Genomic DNA, 24811 nt, shown 5'->3' with positions numbered 1-24811 from the left:
TGTATTCACCGGTCTAGAGGTCTCTCTCCCTAGAGGAAGGATCAGCTTTGGTCGAGGGGATTTTGGTTGAGACGACTTAGTGGCGATCGGCTTCGCAACCTCCACAAAGGGTTCTTGTTACTATTATACTTAGCGGGGGAAGGAGATCGGGAATGCTACCTGATACGGGATGATCTTAGAGTTTCTATCGGCTGGGACTTAGATAGGGAGCTGACACTATTTACTAAATGGTATATCCATAATAGGGAGTGTGACTAGGTTTATTGACTACCCATTGTAGTCTATCAAGAGGCGGAGACCTAACAGAGTCGGCGGCAACGTCACCGTTAGAATTATCATCCTAAATGTGAGGCGTCAGGTCGATCTGAAGAAGAGAAGGAGTGCATTCAACGTGGTGACTAAGGTGGAAAAGGAAAGAAGAAGCAAGTGCAGGAGCAGGAGATTGCCTGCTCATATAGCTGGCGCTTCTACAAACGTTGCAAAGCCTAGCGATCTAACAAATAATCCATGAAATGCAAACTAACTAGTAAACTATGTAAATAGTAAGCCAGCAAGCGAACATAAGCATGTGATAGCGGTCTATAGTAGATCATGACACTAAATTGGTACACTCTGAGACACATTCACAGCATATAGCTTGACTAGACTATGCATTCAATGTTAATATCTTTGAACACGTCCAAGATGGGATTCAGGGTCCACAATTTGATATCGGATGACTAAAAGCCAAGAAATTCCAGGGCCAACAAGGTTGCTAGTTCGACATTGAACATGAGGAATTCCATCACTTCCTTCCCGCTAAGAGCGCCAGAGCTCAGGTAAAGACTTTGTATATAAAAATGCAGTCGCGACCGGACTCTGCTGGGGCAAGTGCGCCATCACCCCCACAAGATAAGTTGTCGACCTCCGAGTATCCCTTGCAGGAGATCGGATCGCGGTACAAAGATGAAGCCCGCGACAGCGATGAACTGAGCTTGGACTTAGAATCAGGCAACCTGCCTCTTCTGCCCTCGGAAGTCGACGGCATGGAGGCTCAATCGGGGAAATTCGAGCGTGATCCGCCGTTTTCTTGTACGCCCTCGGGATTCTGCGCTTGGCTCCGCGGCCCGACGCCGCCGCATGTCTATCACATTAACCCTTGGTTTCCTAGCTTGCAGGCTGCGCCGGCGCGTCTGATTGACCAGAAATTTCCGCGCAAGAGTTCAAAGATCGCGCTCCTTTTTGGCGGTTTAATTTTTTGGATTGTCGTGTTCTTCGCGTGCTTCAAAGCTTCTGTCGCGGGCCAAGAGGTTCCGGGGTTTGGGCAGCCCGTCAAGCTTTCGTGTCACCACCGTCTATGGTGTGTTTCTATTCTTATATCTAAGTAGATCATTTGATATTGTGAACCTGACCATATCTATATAGGAGCAATTCTACGAATTGCGGACTGAATGGTGACCTTTGTCGCCCATTCGAGGACCAATCCTTCGCCTTCCGCTGCCCCTCAGGCTGTGCGGCGGCGATTCTTCTGGAGCCGTATGTTGTTGGCGACCAGGAGCTCAATTACCGGCCGTTAGTCGTGGGAGGTAAGCCACTGGAGGTGGGTGATCAGAACAGCAGCATTTACCGCGGCGATTCGTCAATTTGCGCGTCAGCACTACATGCTGGTCTAATTGATGACGCGAGGGGTGGATGTGGTATCCTGCACCGCACCGGCGAGCAGAAAAACTTCCAATCTATCATGCAGCATGGAATTGAAAGTATCGAGTTTCTCTCAAGCTTCCCAATGTCATTCCGACTAGAGAATGAAGCCTCATCCCCAGACTCGAATAAGACAACACCGATCAAGTGTTCTGATGCGCGTTGGTCGCTCTTCGCCTTCACTTTGATCTGGACCACCTTCTTATCATTGGTCGTGACATCAGCACCGGCATTCTACTCCATGATGTATTTCATTGTCTGGTTCCAAGTCGCTATGGCGTCCGACCCGCCCTCGATCGGGAGCTATTATGACCTTGTGTCAATTGCGCTCGGTCGATTCCTGCCTGGCGCATTTGTGGGATTCGTGCTATATTACTTCTGCGTCCGGTACACGCTTAAAAATTTGGATGCACACTGGGACAAGACCGTCTTGTGGCTGGGTGGCTGCTGGGTTGGCGCCCTGAACACGGATACATTTGATCGCATTCCAATCTCTCGCCTCACACCTCACGATATCCAGCAGCAACCGGGTGCTCTCACAGCTCTCATCATTGTAGTTGGGTCTTTGATCGTAATCGCCTTTGGTCAAGCACACTGTTACCGTCGCGAAGGCCGCTTCTTCCCTACGATAAGCATCTACGGCGTCCTTGTTGCAGTTGTTCTCATCCTTGTCGCCGTTCCGAACATGAACCTACGCATCCACCATTACATTCTCTCTCTTCTCTTCCTACCTGGAACAACTCTGCAAACGCGACCCAGTCTCCTATACTCAGGTATTCTTATTGGTCTTTTCATAAACGGCATCGCCCGCTGGGGCTTCGATTCCATCCTCCAAACTCCAGGCGCACTCCTTGATGGTGCTAAACTTGGTACAGTTCCACCAAAGATATATCCTCCTTCCACGACGGATGCGAACAACCTCGTTTTTTCGTTCCCGGACCTCGAGCCCCATGCCGACGGCCTGAGTGTTTTGGTCAACGATGTCGAGCGCTTCCAGGTTTTCCGACCTAAGGATGGCCAGCATTTTCCAGATTTTACTTGGGCTCGCACTTATCCCGACGAGGTGGAGTATTTCCGTTTTGGACTCGTTCACACTAATGCTTTGGGCGGTCTTTGGTATGAAGACTTTTCTCCACCTGCTGTCTGGGGCGCTGATGGTAATTTTGTTTTCCCTGATTCTGAGATCCCTGAGGATCCTGGATCCGAATCCAAGTCCGGATAGAGAACTGCGCCATAGTGCCACCCTGTACATACCCTCATGCTTCTTGAAATTAGACAGATATTCTTGGTAGATTTGCGACGTATAGGCTCTGACCTCGGAATCTTTGGTAATACTAGTTATCTTCCCTCAGGGGCTTAGTCCCTCCCTCATACAGTAAGCTCTAAGTTCTATATTCTACAGTTCTGTTCTGTTCACATCCGCGTGGATCAACACATTACTCTCTGTGTTATGGTTGATCAAGCACCTGCTGGATTGAACAGTTCGTACCATCGATTCCACCGAGGTTTCTGGTGCTATTCTTTATTGTCTTATTTTTCCGACAATTGGCTTCGACTAATCAAACTTTAAGCCGGCAATCTGAATTTGACTTCCTACAGGCCATACCTAGTTCATAATGGTGAGCGTTCCATCACATGTCATTTAGCCACCACATAAGAATACATTTGCCTATAATGCTGGACCCAAAGCAATCGTGTAGAATTGTTATTCCTCGATATAACCACGACACGACACCTGTACAATACTTTGCTTTCCGCCATCCTCTATAACCAAAGCCGTGAGCTTCCCCCCCTTCACACAACCCGAGTCAAGACCCTTTGTGAATGTGCGGATGGAAAGAGACCTAGAAGCATCGTGGCCATAGACAACAGTCATGGTGCCTGCAAGGGGATCTTCAGTAGAAGACTCGAGGCTCGAGTATAATTTTGATTGATGCTTATCAAACATCTAGATTGAAGGTATGTCAGTATGACGACAAGACTGAAGAAATGAAATAGAAAGAGAAGGCATACTTTAGCCCAATTCATGCCGTTCTTTTTCGGACTGGGTACATGCGTATCTAGATCAATGGTCCGCATAGTCATCACGCTAGAAGGGTCTTGCTTCTCAAGTTCGATGCCCGGTACTAGACCCGCATGAACAACAACCACCTGGCCCATACCTGGAACTTGGCCGACATTCAGAATAACTGAGCAGTTCTCCAGCCACTGAGCTTGCTCGTCGCTCAAAGACCGCGCGACTGCACGCTCGCCAAGTTCTTTGGATGAGAAACGAGCATCTTCATCGTCATCGGGGGTTGCGAGCGTTTCAGTATTCACCATCTCGTGGCGAAGAAGCAAAACCCGGTCCTCGTGGTTTCCACGGACACCAGATGCCGAATGCTGTCGAGCTAAGTCCACGACTCCTGGACTGTTTGGTCCTTTGTTGATCATGTCACCGACAAAAATAAGGTGATCACCACCTGCTTGGTTGAAAGAAACCTTTTCAAGAAGTTGCACCACTGTTGTAGGCTTGTCAGTTTCAGGGATTCCCGCACTTGGGGGGTATGTCTTACACTCATCTTTACAGCCATGCACGTCGCCCACAATGATTAGCCGTTTCCGACTAGATTTCCCTGAGACCACTCCCGCTATGTTCCCAGGCACCAGGTTTGGGTCCAAGGTACGGATCTGAATCAAGCCGTCGAACTGAGGGTTTGAGTTTGTCCCGAACCACCCACCTGTCTCTGTCTCAGATGTCGGATCAAGTGAATGCAACAGGGATTTTTGCTCTTGTAGTCGTGGAGAAACCAGCATTCGCCAACCGATAAATGCAAATAGAAACAACGCGACATATATCAGCACATGTCGGAACCGCGGCGCGGAAACTACCGAGAGAGCCATTTGGGACCATCCCGGGGATTTGATGTCATCCGCGGAGGAGCTGGAGGCGCGCTGGGAATCTGCGGCGGCTCTTAATTGCCATTCGTTTCTGGCGGAATCAATCAGTGGGCGAGAATAAAGTGTAAATTGTTTTGGGTAGGAGGGACGGTGGGTTGTGGTCGGGTGGTAGTCGTTATCTGCCCTGTTGGTCTCGAAGTCCTGCAGATGGGAGTCAAGAGGCGCCATCCTCCTGCGCCTGAATTAGGCTTTATATCTTTATCTGAAAGTGTACTGTATGCTTCATGTGCTGCATTTGATGAAATTGAGCGAGAGTAGGTGAATGTGAAGAGGCAGAATTAACCATCGCGGCTCTGACGTATACCTAGACCCGCTTTCTTTTATTAGGCCGTAACGTTCGACTCCTTTATATTGTTTCTGTTTGGAACTTGATATTTGTCCTTTTGGTTTATTTGTACATTTTACACTATCCTCGGTACTGATCGTACTCCTCCGCTTCCCGTCTGCGCAGGTTTACACGCTGGAGAACAGTCTCATCATATACATCTTCCACCTTCTTGCCACCCTTAAGCACCTCGTTTTCGTGTCGGAGAGCCTCCTCCTTCGTCATACAGACCAGTTCATTGATGTTCATCGGGACGGTCTTTTGTCCCTCTTTCTCAAGGCTCAGATCCATCTTCCATCCATGTGCGGGAGTTTGCCAGGGAACGAGAGCCAGTCTGTTCGACAAGCCACTGATCGCACTCTTTCCCCGGTATACTTCCTCTACAACGAATGCAATGTCATCCTTGCTGAGAGGAGCGCGGAGTCCCACGGTATCTTGACCGGTGGTTTGTTTGATCATTCTTTCATGCAAGTTTAGCAATGCATTTAAAATGGTATCGTAGAGTTTCTCGCGGCCCTTGGCGCCCATATTGTAGTCAAGCGGGTAGCCAGCAATAGTGCAGATAACGTGGTTGGCTACCGTGTAACCAAAGACTGCAGGCATGGTCCCTAGCACTGGGAGAATGCGGGCTCGGAAGTCAGGAAGAACTCCAAGCTCACCAACTTGACCCTTGATGAACTCATCCTCGGGGAGAGGAAGCAGGGTAGCCTTGCCCGGGCCCGGTTTCTCTGTTGAGAACACGGCTGCGACGCCTGACGAAACACCAAGGAGCTTTAGTCTGCGGCGTGTAGCGCGGGACAAAGGATCATCGGTGCTGAGCGAGATGTCACCGACCACGACGCGAGTCGGGTCTGACTTGCACCCTGCACCCATCGACGAAATCACAGGCAAGGAGTTCGTGTGGCAATAGTGTAGCAACTCTACCTTGGACGTAATGTTATCGATACAATCCAACACAAAATCTGGTCTACGGCCCTCCCCGTCGTGTGTCAGAGACCACGGGCCAAGAAGCTCGTCAGATGCGGCCTTTCCATAGAGCTCATTCCGGCAATCGAACATGACCCACGGCGCGATTTGTTCCAATCGCCTCCGGATGCACTGGACCTTAGGCGTACCAACATCAGCCAATGTCGCTACGGCGTGTCGGTTCAGCGATGATAGTGTGACTTGATCGAAATCAATGAGCCGGATTTTTGACACGCCCGATCTGGCCAGGGAGGCAGCGGCATGCGAACCAACACCACCACAGCCGACAACGACAATGAATGACGATCGGAGCTTGGCAAGGCCTTCATCGCCAAGGAACACACGGTTGCGGGCGAGCTGTTCTAGAATCAAGTCTATCAAAGCAAGACGAGCCGAGTGAGATAGGTTCGCAGAAGCATGCCATAGAAAAGCCACATACCATCATCGTAGTCCCCCTGTTGCGCTCTGCGAGCTAAAGCTGCACTGCGCTGATCTTCCTTGCTCAGCTGTATTCCATTCGAGGCAGCGCCAAAATCGGTGAGCTATAGTCCGCCGAATCAGCTTTTGCCCTGTAGCTTGCTTGGCACTCAATGCGCAGGTTCACCGATGCATCTCACCATTTCTGCAGCATGCAAATCATCTATACTTGGGATCGAAGCCTTCAGATCGTGAACAGCTTCCTTGCGCTTGTATGACTGGTACCCAAGGATGGCACTTGCGACAGCTGCGCCGGATACGACGGCCGCTGTCGCAAGCTGTCCGTGGGGGGTACCAGCCTGACGGTGGAGCCAAGAAGACATGCTTGCAATCACACCCTTATCGTATGTATTCTGGATATCTCTCGATTTGCTTCTATTCTCGTGGGAGGTGTTTCGATCAGGTTCGTTATATCTGGTATCCGGTTCGTCAGAATCGAATCCGTAGTCGAGGTCGACCTCGTTGGGCTCTTGCCACCATTTTGATACTGGGGGAGCCATTATGGATGTGGGATGTACTGACCATGACAAGTAGCCGACCGCAGATATGGACTTCTAGTAACGGAATATATGCAAGCCAAATTCGTGAAACTACGCCGGCTATCACGTGCTGCGGTGCTAGGTAATTGTGCAGGGACTAAGTAAGGCGGTATGGTAGGCGGTCAACGTGCTCATAACCGTGCTTACCATATTTCTAACAACACTCATGCGATCTCCGAAATCTTTACAATTTCTTTTGCCGGCCAATTATCTTATGAAATTGCTATATATGCTCTTGCATCATCTCACTCAATAGAAGGTCGTTGTTGGCAGACCGATGTAGCCATCAGTCTCGACATCACATTATAGAGCCTGACTGAGAAAGTCGCGTCTAGGCACAGCTTGATGTTTAATCCGATAAAAATTTGTCGGTCAATGCCGGCAACTATGTCTTATCGCTTGAGAAGATGCAATAACGACGCGTTCATCGGCCTAATTATTCGCTATCCATTACAAAAGGTATGTTTTTCTCACACTGGTTCTCTGGTCTCTAGCTTCAATGCAGATTCAATGGAATATCTCGTGCCAAGTCTTGATGACGATAAACCTCACAAGAGCTTTCATGACATGTCGGTTGACTGAACCCGTCGGGCCATGGACTTCATCCCCCTGATACCTCGGGGTGGAAGAAGACATCGGCCCACAAGTGTGTGATTGAACAATGAACAGAGATCTGACGAGACTCGGACCTTTGATATTTCTTGTTATGTGTTATCTTGAAGGAATTTTGTTGAATGTGTTCAACTAACATCGTTTAGGGGTGTTGTACATATTCTATATCTCCAAATCTCACATCTCCTTCGGTTTTGTTTGCCAATCACCTGTTCCCTCCCGAGTACTATATTCATCGTGAGGTGTTTTCATGTCCTCCCTCCTATAATATCCCAGTGATGAGAAAATACAGTTACATACTCCGAGGCCCTGTATATGTGCTTCGTCTGTACGCCTTTCAAGGAAACGACAAGCACGCCGGTGACGAGTGACAAAACATGGTAGTTTTCAATCTGAGGGCATGTTTATTACCAATGTGTGGTTAGAAATCTTATCTTGAGCTTCTTCTCTGAATTCATAGTGCCTGTTTTATTTGGTCCAGTTTCTGAATTCTAATGACTCTTGGGCGTGATGCGATAGATCAAATACAAATAGTTTCATCCCTTCGTTGGCACAAGTACCCGGGAAATGCAGCACCAAATGACCTCTTAGAAACACAATTTTGAAACAGTTCCTATGTTATAGTATTCCTAACTGAACGTCATAGAGACCATGCAGTAGAATAGCCCCAGGCATCGAAATGGCTTTTGCCTCAGGCAGAAAGCAGTATACTGGTAGTACCGGGACGGAAGAACGTTTAATCCCTTGGACTTAAAACAACATCAGTGCTTCTTGTCAATTTTATATTCCCATTAAGGCATTGGCCAAGCCTGAATTCCTTATCTCCAGTCATTTTTGTACAAGTCTATGACTATATCCTGCACCTTAGGATCTCCAATGCAGAGTTCGCGGAGGCAACAGCCAACAGCGACTTCATGGGGCTACCATCACACGCCTATGACACCTGCTAATCTAAAGAGTTAACCGCATAGCCTCTAACAAGTCTCAAAGATAGGCCATCTTCTTGTGGAGAAAAACGGTCGACAGCTATTGTGATTAAATGATAGATATCGGAGGTTGCTTCGTCTCCCTGTTGAAGAGAGCCACTCATTATATGACACGCTGAGGCGTATCCTCAAGGACAACAGCTCTGCCTACAAACGGATACGCGACCCTTCCCTTTGTGCACTCTGTGCCTGCAGTATAAATACCTGCCCTTCTCCACTTCCTCTCTTTCGCACCTTTAAGCTGCTGAATTCGAGGGAATATCCATTAAGGTGACGTTTCTCCAATGCGGCATTGGCGAACAATAATCATTCGACTATCAATGACATTCTGGGTTTCCTGGTTTGTCTTGTGATTCTATAAAAAACTTTCACCAAAGAACTTAGCTTCCAAGCTTTACTTTTGGTGTCTGTCTCGTGGATTTTTGGATTTTTGGCCTTGTGGGCAATGTGACTGTAGTCTTTCTATAAACGTTCTGGGTTCTCCTAGTACGTCAACTGAAATTTGGTACTTTTCATCATTTATCCTGACTTTCATGTTCTCAGTCTTGATTTTATATTTGTTCCTTTCTGCTTTTTTGTGGGTGTGGTGATATTTTAGAATTGTGGGCTTTGTGGGTCGTGTTATTATGAGCTTTTCCCCTTCTCGCCCTGTGATGAGTTCGTCTCAGACGAACATAAGCCAATTCTGATGCATCTGCTTGACGACGGCTCCATTCATGGCACTTCGTGCCTGTGGACCGTGTATACAGCTGGAAGCCGGTTATGAAAACTGAGAGCAACCTGAGGGCGAGTTTCCTTTTATTTTATGGAGTTCAATGTACATATAACCTCTTGGTAGAATCAAATGAAATAATACATCGGCATATCTGTTCATTTTTCGTACCATCCACTTGTAGACTGTCTGGAGGTATCCATCGATTCCCGACTGCAAACAAAAACAGAGAAGAGGCATCTCATTTCCATTTCGTAAATGTACAACGCCTACTAAATGCCAAATGTCGCACGCTGAACGACGTATTTACAAATTTTTTAATTATTCTTTATCGCCTCGGACGCAGATCGCCATGCGACTAGCGCAAAAACTTGCCCAATGCGCCACCGATGTTCTTGAGATCTAACAAGAAAGTGTCATGACCGAACAACGACAGGTCATCACCAAGCTCAATATGCTCGACATTCTTGTTGCCTCCAGCACGGAGTGTCTCGGCAATCTCCCGCTGCTGCCAAGCCGGGAAGAGAATGTCACTTGCAACACCCATGACAAGCACAGGGTGGTCCTTGAGAGGCGCAAGGCCGACAACAAGATCCCGGGGAGGACCATCCACCGAGTCAGCTGAGACGGACTTGTCCAGTGGGGTCGTATTGGAGGTTGATCCGGGCTGCTCCTCATAGGGCTTGTCTGGGAGAGTCAGACTGCAAGCGGAGTCTGAGCCAATTGGGACGTCGCCGCCGTGCGCAATGCGCTCTTCGGACGCTGCGCGGCGTTTCAGAGTCGCGCTCTGATGAGCATGGCCGAGATCGAACAAGTCCATGGCCTTGGAGACATAAAGAAGACTGTTGGGATCATACTCGAGGCAGAACTTCTCACCGGCATGGTCGAGGTACGTCTCAATAAGGAAGTCGGGACACAGAGCGGGCTGCTTACTGGGGTCTGCACGCTGGCGACCAAAGCGCAGCTCCCATTCTGGCCCACTGCGGTATGTCACGGTTGCAATCTCGCGCGCTAGCTTCATACCAGAGTGAGGCGGGATGCCGTCGTAGTAAAATCCACGCGCCCAGTTCGGGTCCATCATCAGCACCTGTCGCTGCGTGTGTCGCATTGCTATACTGTAAGGGTGACTGCGGGCGCAACCGCTGATGCTGACAATTTTGGTGACCCGCTCTGGGAAGAGGACGCCTGCTGCGAGACTCTGCATGCCGCCCATGCTGGATCCGACGGAGGCAGCGAGTTTCTTGATTCCTAGGCCGTCAAGAAGTCGGAATTGAGCGCGGACCATGTCGTCCAAAGTCAGGATCGGGAAGCGGGTTGCGTACCGCTTTCCGTCGGACGGATCGAGGGAAGATGGGCCTGTGCTTCCGTAACATCCCCCGAGAACATTGGTGCAAATAATGTGATATTTATTCGTGTCTAGGGGCAATCCAGGGCCAATGAATTTCTCCCACCAACCGGGCTTGGGGTTGGACGCTGTGCTGTGGGCGTGGCTTGAGGCGGACAAGCCAGTATGCAAGAGGATGGCATTGCTCTTGTCGCCGTTCAATTGCCCCCAGGTTTCGTAGGCAATATCAAATTCTGTGAGCACACCGCCCCAGTCGAGCAGAAGCGGCTGTTCACAGTGGTATGATTCGTGCCGCCCAGTGGTGTATGAAGGTTCGGGGCCGGATTGCAGCGACCGAGCGGAGAGTTGCGCTGACTTCGCTTCTTGGGCATCGAGGCAGGGGAATGACATGGCTGGATTGGAGGAGTCTCTCTCACTTGACTCTGCGGTGGCTGATGCTGACTTTCGCGGCGACACAGTATGCAATGGGTGTGCGGTCTTCCATGGCGCCGATAAAGTCCGATGCGACCCCGCGGTGTTCACAGGGGAGTTGGCTTGTCGCCATGGCTGGGTTCGAATTGTGCGTGAAGCAGCTCGGGCGGCGCCTCGAAACGACTGCATTATAAGAGCGTAGGATCTGTGAGAGTCAGGAAGGAAAGAAAGCTTCCTAGGTTGAAAGCTACCGGTGGGAGAATATGTAGACACCTCAGGCACTAAGCAGTCGCGTCATCACCGACATCGGTGATTGGTGGAGAGTTCAGCGTTGAAGTATGCAATGTCAATGTACAACATACGATAGATATTATTTGCAACTTTGTCTGACAAGGCTGTCTTATATATGTGGAATTGATTAGCCTCGGAGTACCAAAAGAGCAGGTTAATTTGTATCCTCGCCTTCTACCTTCTATGGAGAATGGCTAGTTTATGGTGCTAGAGGCTACCGAAGAAATCAAGTAAATCCAGTGTTCGAAGGGCTAATAAACAAGGAATGGAGGGTGGAAGCATGCAAAGTTCGGCTTTTGATAGATCCTGAAAAAGTAGCTATAGCTGAGGTCCCTAGAGGATTCTCATACAAACGGTTAGCAAAAATGAGGAAATCCAAAACGCCCAGCGCGAGATGCAAAAAAATTCAAAACATAAAAGTCGTGAAGAATATATCATAGTAAATCCTGCTTGCTCAAAGGTATCGCAATCCGCTATTCCTAGTCCGGCTCACGAGTGTTCCCGTAGTTTTCGTAGAATTCGACGCCTGGCCAAGCACGAGTTTCGACATAACAATCGTGTTGTTATTAGATCGAATATCAATAGCAGCAGACCACATACACCGGAATATACCGCAATTGGCATGGAAAACAATCTTGCTCCCATCAGTCGAAACCGTCGCACCACCAGGCGCCTCGAGCCCCCAATCACCAGTCTGCAGCAAAGGCCGATCAGCCCGGATGTACGGACCCTTGGGGGTTTTCGAGTGTGCGTATTTCACATTGTAGCCCAGCGAGACATAGCAATGCGAAGAAAAGAACAGATAGTAGGTGCCGTCCTCGGTGAGCAAGATATCAGGAGCCTCAACCAGGGGACCATCTGTATCGTCAATATCGAGAATTTTCACTGGCTCCCCGACGGATGTGATACCATCGCTCTTCAGCTCCTGTAGGAGAATCGGAACGGATACAACTGGCTTCTTGCTGTTGTTGCAGTTGCCGCCGCGTCCAACGCTGTTTCCGTCGCCCTTGTAGACCACGTACAGCGTGCCGTCGGTGTCCCTGAACGGTGAGGGGTCGATAGCACCGCCATGCTTGTGTGGACAGGCTAGTGGCTTGTCTTCGGGGATGTAAGGGCCTAGTGGGCTCGTGCCGGTTGATACAGCAACTCCCACGCAATGGTGGCTCCCGTAATTCTCGGCTTCTCCTGAGTAATACATGACAAATTTGCCGTCGTCCTAAAAGTTCATATATGAATATCAGAGACTGGATAGGAGCTAATGCTCATTGGTATACTTACGCGCTGAATCACATCCGGAGCCCAATGATTGACCTTCTTCTCCCAAGTGCCAAGAGTCGGCATCGCGTCGTAATCCTCGTGAAGAGTCCAGTTAATAAAATCGGTCGATGTGGCAACGGGTACATGGATAGTGTGGGGGTTCTTTTTCTTGGGATTGGTCCCGTAGGCATACCATGTGCCATTGTGTTGAATGAGGCCCGGGTCCGGGAAATTGACGAGGGCGAAGACAGGTCGATTCTCCTCGAGGTAGTAGCTGTGGTCTTCATTTGGCTGGGGTAGTCTCCAGTAGTTATCAGTGTCTTTCGCAAAGCCGTAGATCTTAGTGAAATAAATGGGGAGGACAATGACGAGTGCTGTTAAGGCCAATCCGAAGAACCCCAGAACGCAGAGTATCCCAATCTGACGTCGTCCCCATGGTCGAGTAAAAAAGTTTTTTTTTTCTCCCTTTTCTGCTCTGGCTCCCACTGTCGAATCCAAGGAAGATTTAATGCTGCTGCCTGGGATTTCACTAACTACGATGGACTGGACGACAGCGGGAACCACGTATTTTTCAGGTACAGCAGTCGCCATTATTTCTTTTCCGTGATTCCAGTGAAATCAAGGCAAGCTGGCGCTGGGATTTCTTGTGCAGAAAGACACCGTTGGCTTGAATCAAGATTGCTTAGTGGTTGAGGCTCTGGGTAAGAGCAGGAAGGTCAAGAAAGTCGGGCTATTCCATAGTGAATGACTTCCACTGCAATTGGTTTGAAATTGGGTATGGAGGTTAAGAGACAAGCGAGAGAAAGATATTTATGGACTTCTGGACCTCGGGAGTCTACAGGGCTTATCTTATCCAGCATGCCATTCAACCTTGGAAGAGGTGATAAATGGCCCAAATGATGTGAAAACGGGAAGAATAAGCCGAGACACAACTTTGGAAGCGGCAGACTGATTGGCTGTAATTCAGACGAGGAGTAATCAGAAGATGATTGGCTCTTTTAGAATAGGCGCTATAAAGGAAAATCGCGCAAAAGTTGCTAGTCTTTGTACATCGCAGTCGCCACAGGGACAATGCTGTACTTTTCCCTCTGAGCCCTCGCTCCACACACATTTCTATGATATTTTTGCCGACCCAATAAAAACACATAAGGTGTAGTTAGTGTGGCCTTAAGCAATGCATCTCAGATGAGTCGCCCGAAGGTAACATTCCACCATCGATTCATTCACAAATCGTATCTCATATTAAGTTAAGAATTCTTCAGCCGCATGAAAGCGTCGAGGATCATCTCCTTCAAGCATGACAGGTAAGTCCCGGCTCCTCTTTGATGCTGAGGATTATTTTTATCGTAAGAACCTAGATAAAGGCCCATAATTTCTGCTTATCCGCCAGTCCTGTCTTGTTCAACCTCTGCCCTCATCCGCAGGAGTAACAATGTAGCCCCTACATAAAACCAGCAGTTCCGCACTTCATGATTTAACAGATCGAGCACTTCATTTGCTAAGACAGGTTATCCTCTCTAGCAGCCCAGTGCGGTATCTCCATGTAGGAGGCCTATAATATGTGGGGGGTACTATCTCTTATATCCCGAGGTCGTTGTTCAATCTCAAAACAGTTTCAAGCCTTATTGCTTATCTTATGTTGGCCCGTTTGAGTAAGTGGGGCGTCAAAGTGGGGCGGGCTAGACCCTTGGTCTTTCCCCACAAGTCATGACCTAGGGCTATCACGTGCCAGAGATGCTATGTTGTAGAAATTGCTCGACAGTTTGTTTGACAATTTGCTACTTTAAATAATTTGTAGATGTATATTTACTGAGGACTACCACTTCTTGCTCCTCTCTTGCCTATATCTGTTCTTTTGAATGAAGTACCCTCTGTAGATCTGGTTTGTCATACCTCCTTTTGGATCGATTGTCCTCTCGATTTCCTCTGCCTTTCATTTGATGGAACAATACGGCGTGCACGTACCAAGTATGTATGCTGCTAGTTTTATTTTATACAGTTCTCTCTATTTTATTCTCCTCCTATAGAAGCCTACGAGGATATCCCACATGAACTCGATAGTCCGTGATTATGTCTCCCAGCTCAACCCCTTGGACTACCGAGCATGATTTCCTGGAAAGATGTAATAGTCAAATCTCCGATTGTTTCTATCGGACTCAATGGGATGAGCTCTGCCGAATTACTTTGGGTTTGCTGGCCATTTGGAATGCGTGGTTTTAGACCAGGTCGCAACTTGCAAGCAGGCTCAATAATATTGTCCGTGTACTAAATTTTGCGACGAGACTCACTGGGTAGCCCGGGTTCAGATTCGAAGGAATACCTCTTACGTCGTTAGCAGCTCCCAACTCGAATCCGAAGTTGTAGCAATAAAACTCATCAAGGAGCATTCCCAGTTACCAATGCCTCGAGTTTTTGCGTATGAGATTGACGAGAATAATCCTGTGGGATCTGCCTTTATAGTTATGGGGCTGCTCTCTGGCTGCATCGCCACACGTTTACGACTTCAATTGTGATACAGAGCACCGATAAGCCTTCTATCGCACCGTCGCAAACTGTCATGTTAGTCGACCTATAGGGCCGGCTGGTGCCTAGCTTACCTCTCAATATAGGTCTAGTTAACTTCTTTACGACTCCCGAAAATTGGGATGATTTTTCGGAACCGAGAGGGTGGATACGAGTGTAGACCCTTACCCGGAATTGGCGGTACATTCGATAACACAGCAACCGCATTTTTCGAGACGTGGGCCGATAGCGTTAAGTTTAAGTGGGATAAAGAAACGATCATATATATGATACAGAGAGGGCCGATCTCAGCGAAATAGATGATTACGATTATCGAGAACTTCCTATTGCAGATCAAAGCGATAGCTAGCCGGCTATCTATGTGCAACAAAGGGCCATTCCCTCTAGTCCATGATGACTTTCTATATAGTAAGATTATAGACCATGGTAGATGAAAACAGCTTCGATATAACGGGAATCATCGACTGGGAAGGCGCATTTACGGCTCTCTGCAAACTTATTTCGTTCCCCAGCTTCCTCGCTACCATACCTGCCTCTTTTGACTTACCTAGGAAATACGACCAAGATGGACAGCCGTTAGATGAGAGACTACGAGAAAGGTGGCGCCAGCGAGGAGAGTATCTTGAAATGGTAAGATCAGTCGAGCATGAAGAATCAAATCACCTGCTCTCGGCTGGCCTCGGCAGCGAGAGGGACCATGGCTTATCTGTACTGGGCATACGGTGGTTTTGGAAAGCTGGGTTTCTATCATCGAATTATAGAACAATTGAGATGAATAATAAAGCTTGAATCAAAAAAAGAGCATTGCTAGTTGAACTGGATAGCGTCTATGTTGCTAACTCACAATCCGTTGCGTCTACCTAACGAGACTTCCAAAGCGGATTTCTATATAACATACTAGTCTTGATGTTTATAAAGCTGCTAGATCAGGTTTATTCTTTCCCGAGGTCTGCTACGCTTATCTATCAAGCTTTTGCGGCTGATTAGTCCCACATGGCAGTGTGGATCATGTTCCACAACAGCTGACGGCCTTGATTCGCTATCCAAACGGCTTTGTCTAGATCACAAGTTATTTAGTTTACGTGGGAAAAACGGATTTTTCTGATCAGAAGAATGAGATATGAATATCGGACAAGATATATAGTTGATGGTTGACAGCCAGAGGTGTAATTGCCATGAAGTGATCACCGTATGCTCACTCGGAAATTCTATGCTGTTATGGTTGGGAATTTGACTTTTTACGCATGATTTTAAGTGTTAGGAAAGAATATAAGACCAATTGATAGCCTTTAGTAAACTCAATGCTTCAACAGTATTCATGTTGCTTGTGATGCATTTTCTTTGGTATTTGAACACAGCACTTGGCTGGCTTGGTATCAAGGACCATGCTGTTTGTGTATCGCTTCGACATATCCAAGGACATAATCTTTCCACTATGAGTTTATACTATCGTAATTCATTTCGTAGGTTGAGCGAACCGATTGGGAAATAGAGAGAAACCAAATCCATTTTGTGCCCTTTATCCTTTACCCAGCATCTGGCCTCCAGGCGTCCGAGTACGGTCAGACATTCCGTTTCCGTGATGTGTAAGGCTTGTCATGGGAGTAAATTTCAGGTCGCAGAAAGGGAATGTAGAATAACAGACATGGCATCATTTGATGATGGGAATTTGGAGTCGTTTGTGGTGTAGTGTGGTCTAATAGCCGACCTCGCAGACCAACCAGGGCGTAATTGTCGTAATCCTTGTTTAAGCATTTTCATGAAACTCTTGTCTCGGAACGGACGAATGATTCTTTTTTTGCTCTCTTTCTGGTCTTCCTTTCGACCTCTTTTGTTCTTTGGATGTGGATTACATCCTCTTCTTCTTTTTTGATGTCATTTGGATTAGCTGGATCTGAGATATCGAATGTGCCAGGTGGCTGGTTAAGGGTGATCTCAGCTTGAAGTCGCTCTGCGAGACTATCAAGAGGTCTGAATAGGACCTTTTTGTGTTTGATGGTCGGCCAGTCTATGTGCTTTCTGGCAGTATTTGGGTTGTCAAGCATTCCGAGAAGCTCAGAAGTTATGTGAGCTTCAAAAATATGGAAGAATTTATCGCCCGGCTTGGTTGTCAAAATCAGACGCGACTTGTATAAATGAGCCAGGCATCCAAGGAAGAAAAACGGCAGGAGTAGCAGAGTACTTACTATGTGGATGGGCGGGTGCCACTCTTTTCGATGGTACTCCTGGAGCTGTGCAAGGGACAACAGAACACACAGCAGATACGGATCCTCGCTCCAGTTCTTTGGTGTGATCTGGGCTACTCGTTTCATCTGAATTCTCCACCCGGGGCGGTTGTCACCGCCATGTTTGGGCGTACGAGGGATAAACATTTCCCCGCGGTAACGTTCTACGCGGCAATAATCCAAATATCCAACGATTGGCCGCGGTGCTTGGCTAGCTGGCTGGCTGAGTTTACGGCAGCGATAGAACACTTCATACAGAGGCCGATGAATTCTCTTATTTGCAAAAAAAAAATACGGTGTTTCACTGTGAACAATGTTTAGTTATGGCGGAATGAATCAATGACACGAACGGCTTTTATTGCTCACCATCTTCGGTTAAGCAAGGGCCATATGAGAAATGAGAGGCCGAACGGCCGGCTTAGTATAGAGGAGCCTTCAAAGAGTTCCTCGGGAGTTCCGCGACTCCGTTCTTCCAACTTCTGTTCGTGATCAATTGGTTGGCATGGATCTAAATCAGGTTCGATGTCGTCTGGTGGCACATGGTCAAAGTGTTCAAATTGACATCCCAGCATATCCAAATGACGAGAAGTCCAGCATATTGGTTGAACCAAGAGATCACGATGATGGCTCATGAGCTCAGCAAGCGAAATTGCGCCAGCTGTCATACTGAAGATACTTGTAAAGATGAGGTTAAGGAACTGGGAATACAAGGGAGTCTAAAACGGGTCTTGACCGCCTTTGAGTGTTGATCCGGAAGAAAGTTCACCCGTCCTATACTGACCTCCAGCCTAGTCAAGTCCCTGAACTAGCAAAATCCAGATCTAAGGGGAGGTACAGCTAATTTGATGTTTCCAGTCGATCATCCAAAGTGCAAATCAGTTGAACTATTGGTGGATTTTTGCTTCACATCCATATTTCAGAATTAGCAATGATCCCCTTACATTAAATTGGGCTGAAATTGGGTCCTAGAAGCGTATTATGACCTAACAGCGCTAAATGTATGACTAGCTGGATGTTCCTGGCCATTGGCGAGGATAAGTGTGATCGAATGTCACTGTCCGGCATGACGGGGCTCGGCGCTTAGGGAAAGCACGATCCACTCTCAGACCACGGGAGCTGTCAGGGGCCAACTAAGCTAGCTCATGTTTCTAATAAAGGATTTTCACGAGCCTTTGGCCTAGAATAATACATATGGTAGGGATAATACATGTATATGGTTGGCCAGCCACGTGCCTATTAATACTAACCCAACAAACCGATTGGACCTCTGCAGTTGTACTCCAAGCCAGCAGTTTCAAAATGAGGGGCCTGGCGGTTATACAGGCATTCATCACCAACACTCTGTTTCATGGTCATGTGGTGGAAAGGCAAACATTTGCAGAAGAGGTGGTATAAAAAGGCACTGCCTGCCCAAGTTCATTCTTATCATCACAGATCCTCTCTCCTTTTCAATTTTGTTCTTCAACATGTCTCCCCATTATTTCGACACTTTCACCTCTGTCATTCAGTTCAAGGGAAGAAATCAGAAGTACCCTTCCGAACTCAAAATGTCTGCCGCGAGTGGATGGGGACGGGACCATCTACTTGCCTGTCGTGTTATAATACGACCACAAAGGCCCAATATTCTTCCAATTTTGTCCCAACACTTTAAATATTCCGATACTACGTCTTCGGTGGATATCACGAAGTTCCTCGGAGGCCCTGATAGCAATACGCATTTCCAGAAAAGCGAGCACAGTCTTGTGCGAGACTTTGGGTATAGCATTTCGCTCGCTCAAACGTGGTCAGCATTGGGAGCATTCAAGGGTGATCGTGACGCTAAGAGGACAGGATATGCAATTGCCCCCGGCAATTCCGAACATTCCGATACCGAATCTGATGGCGCGGATTCTGATGTTCCAATGGCTACTGAATTCGACGGTGGCCGCATCACTAGGGCTAAGGGGAGAGGGGCGCGTGAAGAATCATCTGAACCAACCGTCCCCTTCTGAATGCGTCCCCTCTGGGACAATTCAAGTTGCTTCTAGCAGTCCCCGGGCTCCGAGCTCTAGCGATGCGTCATCGGCTGGATACATTGAAAAAGAGGAACACCAACTCCGAGGTACGGTCGAAGATGAGACCGTGCGCCTTGCATCATGCGTCATTCGACATATTCTATATTTCGGGGCACCCCAAGACCAGCCCAATATGTCGAGTGTTGTTGAGTTTCGGGACATCAAGTTACGAACCCGGACAGTCCTAAGAGGAATTAGCTCGATTACTGCCATTGATGACGGAGGTCTTTGCTCACGCGATGAGAATAATGCCAAGGAATTTATACTCCAAAACGATCATGTGGCAATTCTGGAAGCCAAGAGAAAATTCCAATGTTTTGAGGAGGGTAAACCGATCATCTCAGACGCGTGTCTAGCCCAGATGACATGCGAGGCTCTGTTGGCTCGGTTTGTTGACGTGCAGCGTGAGACCGTCATAGTCATTCATGCTACGCAGCACTACCTTCGCTTTCTCCAATTTGAGATTAGCGATGAGTATGTTAAGGATTTTGGTTTGGATTCGCTAGACTCATTCATTCCTGTGGTGGCCACTCCCTGGTACGACCTTAGCAATGAGTCCAATAGGAAAGAAGTGGTCCTCAATCTATGTGCCATCATGCGTCGGGGATGATGTTCCTTTTGGATTGATCTTGTCTTACTTTCATTTTGCTTTCACTTTGCGTTCACGTTCGCGTTCGCGTATTAGTCTTATTTATCATAAAAACCATATTATCTTGCAACAAAAATCCATTCCTTAAGGTTGAGAATAAATGCTTTGACGCGAGACCTAAGCTTCTAGGGATCAAGCGGAGTAAATCCTCTTAATAGTATTAGAGGCTATTTCTACCACGAAGATCATCACGGACAAAGAGAGAATCTCCCCCTTGGCTAATTAAATTTTCCGATGATCCTATATTGTATGATATAAAATAGGATTTTTAACGGAGCCAAGATTATTGTTCACTACGGAGTAGAGATACTCCATTGCTAATAGGGATAAAGATCTAGAGCATAACGAGAAGGTATCGGCCGGCAAGCCTCTCACCGGCATCTCTAACAATATTCTTTATAGTTGCATTTCTCTAGGGTACTATTTTGGTGCCTTTGACCCGTTTTCCTCTTACGTCTCCTAGTCCGCAATGCGAAAAGTGGAGACAAAATATGACAAAAGCCTATGCCTACGTAGTCCTATCAAAAGAACAAGTATTCTCGTAATAGTAGTACATGGCCCTTCCTACATGGTTATTGAATACTTGTTAATCACCTAAAAGTAAAGAGCCCAAAAATCCCTAAAGTTTGGCAGATCTGATGTTTTCGGTAAAAGGATGCTCTTTGCTCTGCGATATATTGTACAGGGTTCCATATTAGATTTCTAAACCAAGCGAAGCTTATATCACTATCGGAGTTTATAGTGAATCTATGCTAAACTACTTATATATATTGGATACGAGGCTAGACAATTTTAGCATTGTAGTTTTACGCAGTTTAGTTAAGAAACTAAAGATCAAGACTATTCTGAATCGAGCACCTTATGTGGGGGCGCTCTAACAAAACCAAGTGATTATGCAGTAGGATCATTGCTTGTTAATAGCATAGAGATATGCAAAATTTTTTTTTGCAAAAGACAGAACAAAGAATAAATGAAGAACAAACAATATCAAAGACGGCGGTTTGAAGTTACATTTCTAAGACCACGTGAGTGGCTCCACCCAGGCTAGAAGCTGCTTCCGGCATACGCAATCCTTATTCTACTCGTGGACGTCTAATAAAATTAGCCAACAAGGCGAGAAATTACCCGCTGCTAGACAGCGTGGCCTGCTCTTCGATTCAATTTATCCTTGCTGTTCTGCGGTACTAGTCACCCTCAATTATTATTGGTTTTTCACGCCTCCTATCCCGATTTTGGGTTGACCGTATCTCCGACCATCGAGGTCACATCCAAGACTTCCGCATATCGACATGTCACCCTCTCAATTTCTTTAGCCTAGGATTTGGAATCGCTCGACTGTCACACCCGCCGAAGGAAACGCATAACAAGAATCAAATTCACCAATCCCGCGGATCACAGAAGATAAAAGCACAGAGGCCTTGACTTGATTCCTATCTTTCAGCCTATTTACGGCTGTCGCAAGACCAGGGAATTATTTCCCGACTGCGCCGGCTCCATCGCCTGTCATGATTACCCCGCGCAAGGTGCTGCTTGCCCTGTTCTGCGTGGTCACATTTGTTCTCATCCTCCGCTCGTTCCGAGATCCTGAAGTTCCCGGGGCACCTGGGTATAGACCGGTGAAGAAGATATCGCAGGAAGAGGATGAGGCGATAGCAAACTTAGCACGAAAAATACCACCGCAAGGTCGCGCCCAATTACCCCTCGGCGCATCACGGACAACACCCCTTCGCGAACGTCTCCGGTATCAATTCCCCTATGAAATCGAAAACAGATTCCCCGCATACATCTGGCAAACATGGAAATACAGCCCGGGATCGTTCTGGTTTGACGAAGACCTTCGCGGCCCCGAGGCCAGCTGGACAGAGATGCACCCCGGGTTCACGCATGAAGTCATTCCTGATGACACACAACAACATCTGATCAAATATCTATATGGATCAGTCCCGGAGGTATTTGAGGCATATGATTCGCTGCCGCTCGGTGTTATGAAGGCGGATTTCTTCCGATACTTGGTCCTTCTAGCGCGCGGGGGAATATACAGCGATATTGACACTTCGGCGCTCAAGCCCGCGCACACGTGGCTCCCCGAGGAACTCGATCGATCAACTATCGGCTTCATTGTTGGCATCGAAGCTGATCCTGACCGTGATGACTGGCACGACTGGTATTCGCGCCGTCTTCAGTTCTGCCAGTGGACCTTTGTGTCTAAACCCGGGCATCCGATTCTTCGTGATATGGTGGCTTATATTACCGAGCATGCTCTGCGAATGAAAAAGGCAGGCATCCTAAAGGTTGGTAAGATGGATAAGACCATTATGGAGTTCACAGGGCCTGGAGCCTGGACGGATTCTATTTTCCGCTACTTCAACAACCCGGCATACTTCAATATCCAGCCTGGTGATAAGAACATCACCTACGAAGACTTCAGCCATCAAACCACGCACCGCAAGGTTGGGGATGTGGTTGTTCTCCCCATTACCAGCTTCAGCCCTGGAGTGGGGCAAATGGGTGCGGGGGATACAGATGATCCCATGGCTTTTGTGAAGCACAATTTCGGAGGTACGTCTTTATTTTTGACACGTTCGTGTAGTTTCACATGGACATAGTACTAACATTTTTTAGGCACATGGAAGACAGACCCATCGCTATGAAAAATGCCCAAAGCTTATTCTATTCCATTCCAACATTGTACACTGTATAGTATCGGAGACCTATCGCAGGCCCTTGCTCGCAGTTCATCTCAATATTTGCTCCGATTTAATCATCCACGCCTCCCTTCTAGATTTTCCGGTTGTTTCTACTCCAGTCACAAAACTCTCAAATCGGCATCGAACTGTCATCATCGGTGCCTTGGATATGACCGAACCCAGGCGCAAGCTCTAAACCCGTTCCATGTTTCATGATATCTGTTCATATGATTCCCCAACTTTGTTTTTCATTGTTATGTACACTGTTATTTTGCTTTTTTTTTTTTCTCGGTAAATGGTTTGCTACTACTAGCTATACTAGCTGCTTATAGATTCCAATCTCATTGTTGTGATAGCCAAAAGGCAACTTTTCGAGAATTTCCCATTGCCTATGAATGGGGCTTGTTACACACGACTAATTTGCAACAGTGCATGTCTAATCCGAGTACTAGATAACACGTATTTGGTATCGGGCATATGTACTTCTATTTCCCATTCAAAAGCATGCTTTCCAAGTTCCCTATTACCAACCAAAATCAAACTGCGCCAGACTTAACAGTAAACTCCGAAGTTACATATACTTTTAAGTTCTCCGCCTCTGATAATATATGCTCCTCGCTATCCCCATCATTCGTTTGCGCGCCGGATCGAATCTCAGTGATCTGCTGGCCCTCGGACTCATATATAGGTTCGAAATTGCTATTTCCATGCCCAGGCCCCGTCCCCGTCCCCGTCCCCGTGTCCTGGCGAACAGAGCCAAGCGCATAAGTCCTTGAAGTTTCGCGATTTCGGTATGAATTAACAGTGGAAGCGAATGACTTGAACAGAGGTCCGTACGTGGGAATGCAGGCGATGATAACCTACACGTTTTCGTTTTGTTAGTCTTTCCTTGGACTTGCAGAAATATCACAAATCAACTCACGCCCAGACTGTTCTCGACACAAGACCAGATCACGATATTCTTGCTGTCGGTGTAGGTCTTCAAGTCCCAGACGGTGAGGATGCGGATGATCTGGATCACGGTCACAAAGAAGCCGAGAGCAAACAGGCAGGCTAGGAGGACTTTTTGCTTGAGGTGGAGCTGGAGTTTCCAAAGGACTGGCAGAGGTAGTGCTATGATTATCAGGTCCAGCACAATACTTGTGCCCCCGAGGGCAAAGTAGAACGGTATTGTTTGGATGCAATGCCCCTTGAGAGAAGTATCCCATTGTTTTGCGACCTGTTTGTTGTCAGATAACCCGTTTCCTGTGAGTGGCGCGTAATGTTGGGGAGCTGCTAACCGGTATGCAGGAGATTGATATGATAAAGGCGAAAATCAATTGGTTAACGACACACACGACAATAGTGGCAATTATGATTTTACGATATCGCTCGATAATCCCCGCGATGCGCAGATAGGAGGCCAACAAGGCGACTTTGAAGCCGAGGACAGCGAGACAATAGGTCGGGCCGCCAGCGTATTGGATCTATAGACCAAACAAAGTTAGCGTCGGGCTCGAGTTCGAACAATGTTGACCTTGCGATGCGTACCCTGCTAAATGGAATAACATTCTCTTTTGGAAAATACGCCGCGCTGAGTCCTTGGCCCCATCGCGTCTCTGAAATAACCATTTCGTCAGTTCGGCAGTTAACCTTCGCTGATCAATGAGAATCGACTCACGAGCCACGGCGATACCTGCGTATGCCAACGTCAACAGTGAGCCCGCCAGTGCCGCATAGTCGTCAATCCATGGAAAGCGACTGATGCGTATTCGCACATAAAACCGCAGACATACGGCTAGGAAAGCTGTAATTGAACACGCCAAGCAGATCCCGATCACGCGCGGAATCTCGCTGTTTGGATCGGTCTCGTGGAGGTTGTATACCCAGCCCATGACTTGATCATTGTCACGGCAAGGAGAGCTGATAGCCTCTGCAAAGGAGATATCATATTATTCATAATTGTGACGGAGTCCACGGGTATTTCGCAGTACAACGTACAAGATTTCTTGATTCGGGTGGGGCGGCGGGGCGGCGGGGGGCTTATATCGGCGCAATTAAGATGCAGCGCTAGCTTCACGAGCGTGGAAACGAGAGGATATGAATTAGAATTTGCCAATAAGAAGAATTTTCTGTTTTTTTTTCGGTCTTGG

The 24811-nt window shown here is 47.6% G+C and overlaps 10 protein-coding genes across 10 annotated transcripts; 4 read left to right on the top strand and 6 right to left on the bottom strand.

The window, feature by feature from the left end:
* Window positions 1-839: 839 nt before the first annotated feature.
* Window positions 840-2902, top strand: LCP9604111_5415 (LCCL domain-containing protein; the record flags this gene model as incomplete). Its single annotated transcript, XM_039073223.1, has 2 exons — window positions 840-1339; window positions 1405-2902. The coding sequence occupies 2 exons, from the start codon at window positions 840-842 to the stop codon at window positions 2900-2902; spliced, it is 1998 nt and encodes a 665-aa protein (XP_038928377.1).
* A 483-nt stretch (window positions 2903-3385) lies between these two features.
* On the bottom strand, window positions 3386-4788 carry LCP9604111_5414 (putative serine/threonine-protein phosphatase; the record flags this gene model as incomplete). Its single annotated transcript, XM_039073222.1, has 3 exons — window positions 3386-3628; window positions 3694-4181; window positions 4236-4788. 3 exons carry the CDS (start codon window positions 4786-4788, stop codon window positions 3386-3388), a joined length of 1284 nt encoding a protein of 427 aa, XP_038928376.1.
* Window positions 4789-5026: 238 nt separating this feature from the next.
* LCP9604111_5413 (tRNA threonylcarbamoyladenosine dehydratase) lies at window positions 5027-6888 on the bottom strand (the record flags this gene model as incomplete). The annotated part of the gene is made up of 3 exons (XM_039073221.1): window positions 5027-6285; window positions 6351-6453; window positions 6529-6888. The coding sequence occupies 3 exons, from the start codon at window positions 6886-6888 to the stop codon at window positions 5027-5029; spliced, it is 1722 nt and encodes a 573-aa protein (XP_038928375.1).
* A 2707-nt stretch (window positions 6889-9595) lies between these two features.
* Window positions 9596-11182, bottom strand: LCP9604111_5412 (homoserine O-acetyltransferase family protein; the record flags this gene model as incomplete). Its single annotated transcript, XM_039073220.1, has 1 exon — window positions 9596-11182. One exon carries the CDS (start codon window positions 11180-11182, stop codon window positions 9596-9598), a length of 1587 nt encoding a protein of 528 aa, XP_038928374.1.
* Window positions 11183-11763: 581 nt separating this feature from the next.
* On the bottom strand, window positions 11764-13132 carry LCP9604111_5411 (glycoside hydrolase family 43 protein; the record flags this gene model as incomplete). The annotated part of the gene is made up of 3 exons (XM_039073219.1): window positions 11764-11810; window positions 11885-12500; window positions 12563-13132. The coding sequence occupies 3 exons, from the start codon at window positions 13130-13132 to the stop codon at window positions 11764-11766; spliced, it is 1233 nt and encodes a 410-aa protein (XP_038928373.1).
* A 3689-nt stretch (window positions 13133-16821) lies between these two features.
* LCP9604111_5410 (uncharacterized protein) lies at window positions 16822-17954 on the bottom strand (the record flags this gene model as incomplete). The annotated part of the gene is made up of 3 exons (XM_039073218.1): window positions 16822-17190; window positions 17251-17593; window positions 17656-17954. The coding sequence occupies 3 exons, from the start codon at window positions 17952-17954 to the stop codon at window positions 16822-16824; spliced, it is 1011 nt and encodes a 336-aa protein (XP_038928372.1).
* Window positions 17955-18755: 801 nt separating this feature from the next.
* Window positions 18756-19280, top strand: LCP9604111_5409 (uncharacterized protein; the record flags this gene model as incomplete). Its single annotated transcript, XM_039073216.1, has 1 exon — window positions 18756-19280. One exon carries the CDS (start codon window positions 18756-18758, stop codon window positions 19278-19280), a length of 525 nt encoding a protein of 174 aa, XP_038928371.1.
* Window positions 19281-19476: 196 nt separating this feature from the next.
* On the top strand, window positions 19477-19953 carry LCP9604111_5408 (uncharacterized protein; the record flags this gene model as incomplete). The annotated part of the gene is made up of 1 exon (XM_039073215.1): window positions 19477-19953. The coding sequence occupies one exon, from the start codon at window positions 19477-19479 to the stop codon at window positions 19951-19953; it is 477 nt and encodes a 158-aa protein (XP_038928370.1).
* A 1544-nt stretch (window positions 19954-21497) lies between these two features.
* Window positions 21498-22643, top strand: LCP9604111_5407 (glycosyltransferase family 32 protein; the record flags this gene model as incomplete). Its single annotated transcript, XM_039073214.1, has 2 exons — window positions 21498-22551; window positions 22615-22643. The coding sequence occupies 2 exons, from the start codon at window positions 21498-21500 to the stop codon at window positions 22641-22643; spliced, it is 1083 nt and encodes a 360-aa protein (XP_038928369.1).
* A 572-nt stretch (window positions 22644-23215) lies between these two features.
* On the bottom strand, window positions 23216-24553 carry LCP9604111_5406 (putative integral membrane protein (Pth11); the record flags this gene model as incomplete). Its single annotated transcript, XM_039073213.1, has 5 exons — window positions 23216-23539; window positions 23602-23898; window positions 23960-24145; window positions 24210-24277; window positions 24340-24553. The coding sequence occupies 5 exons, from the start codon at window positions 24551-24553 to the stop codon at window positions 23216-23218; spliced, it is 1089 nt and encodes a 362-aa protein (XP_038928368.1).
* Window positions 24554-24811: the final 258 nt, after the last annotated feature.

The sequence above is a fragment of the Penicillium roqueforti genome (genome assembly GCF_015533775.1).
Source record: "Penicillium roqueforti strain LCP96 04111 chromosome Unknown scaffold_13, whole genome shotgun sequence".
In the NCBI taxonomy this organism is placed as follows: Eukaryota; Fungi; Ascomycota; class Eurotiomycetes; order Eurotiales; family Aspergillaceae; genus Penicillium; species Penicillium roqueforti.
The sequence above is the reverse complement of the archived record's forward strand: the minus strand, read 5'-3'. Positions and strand labels throughout refer to the sequence as shown.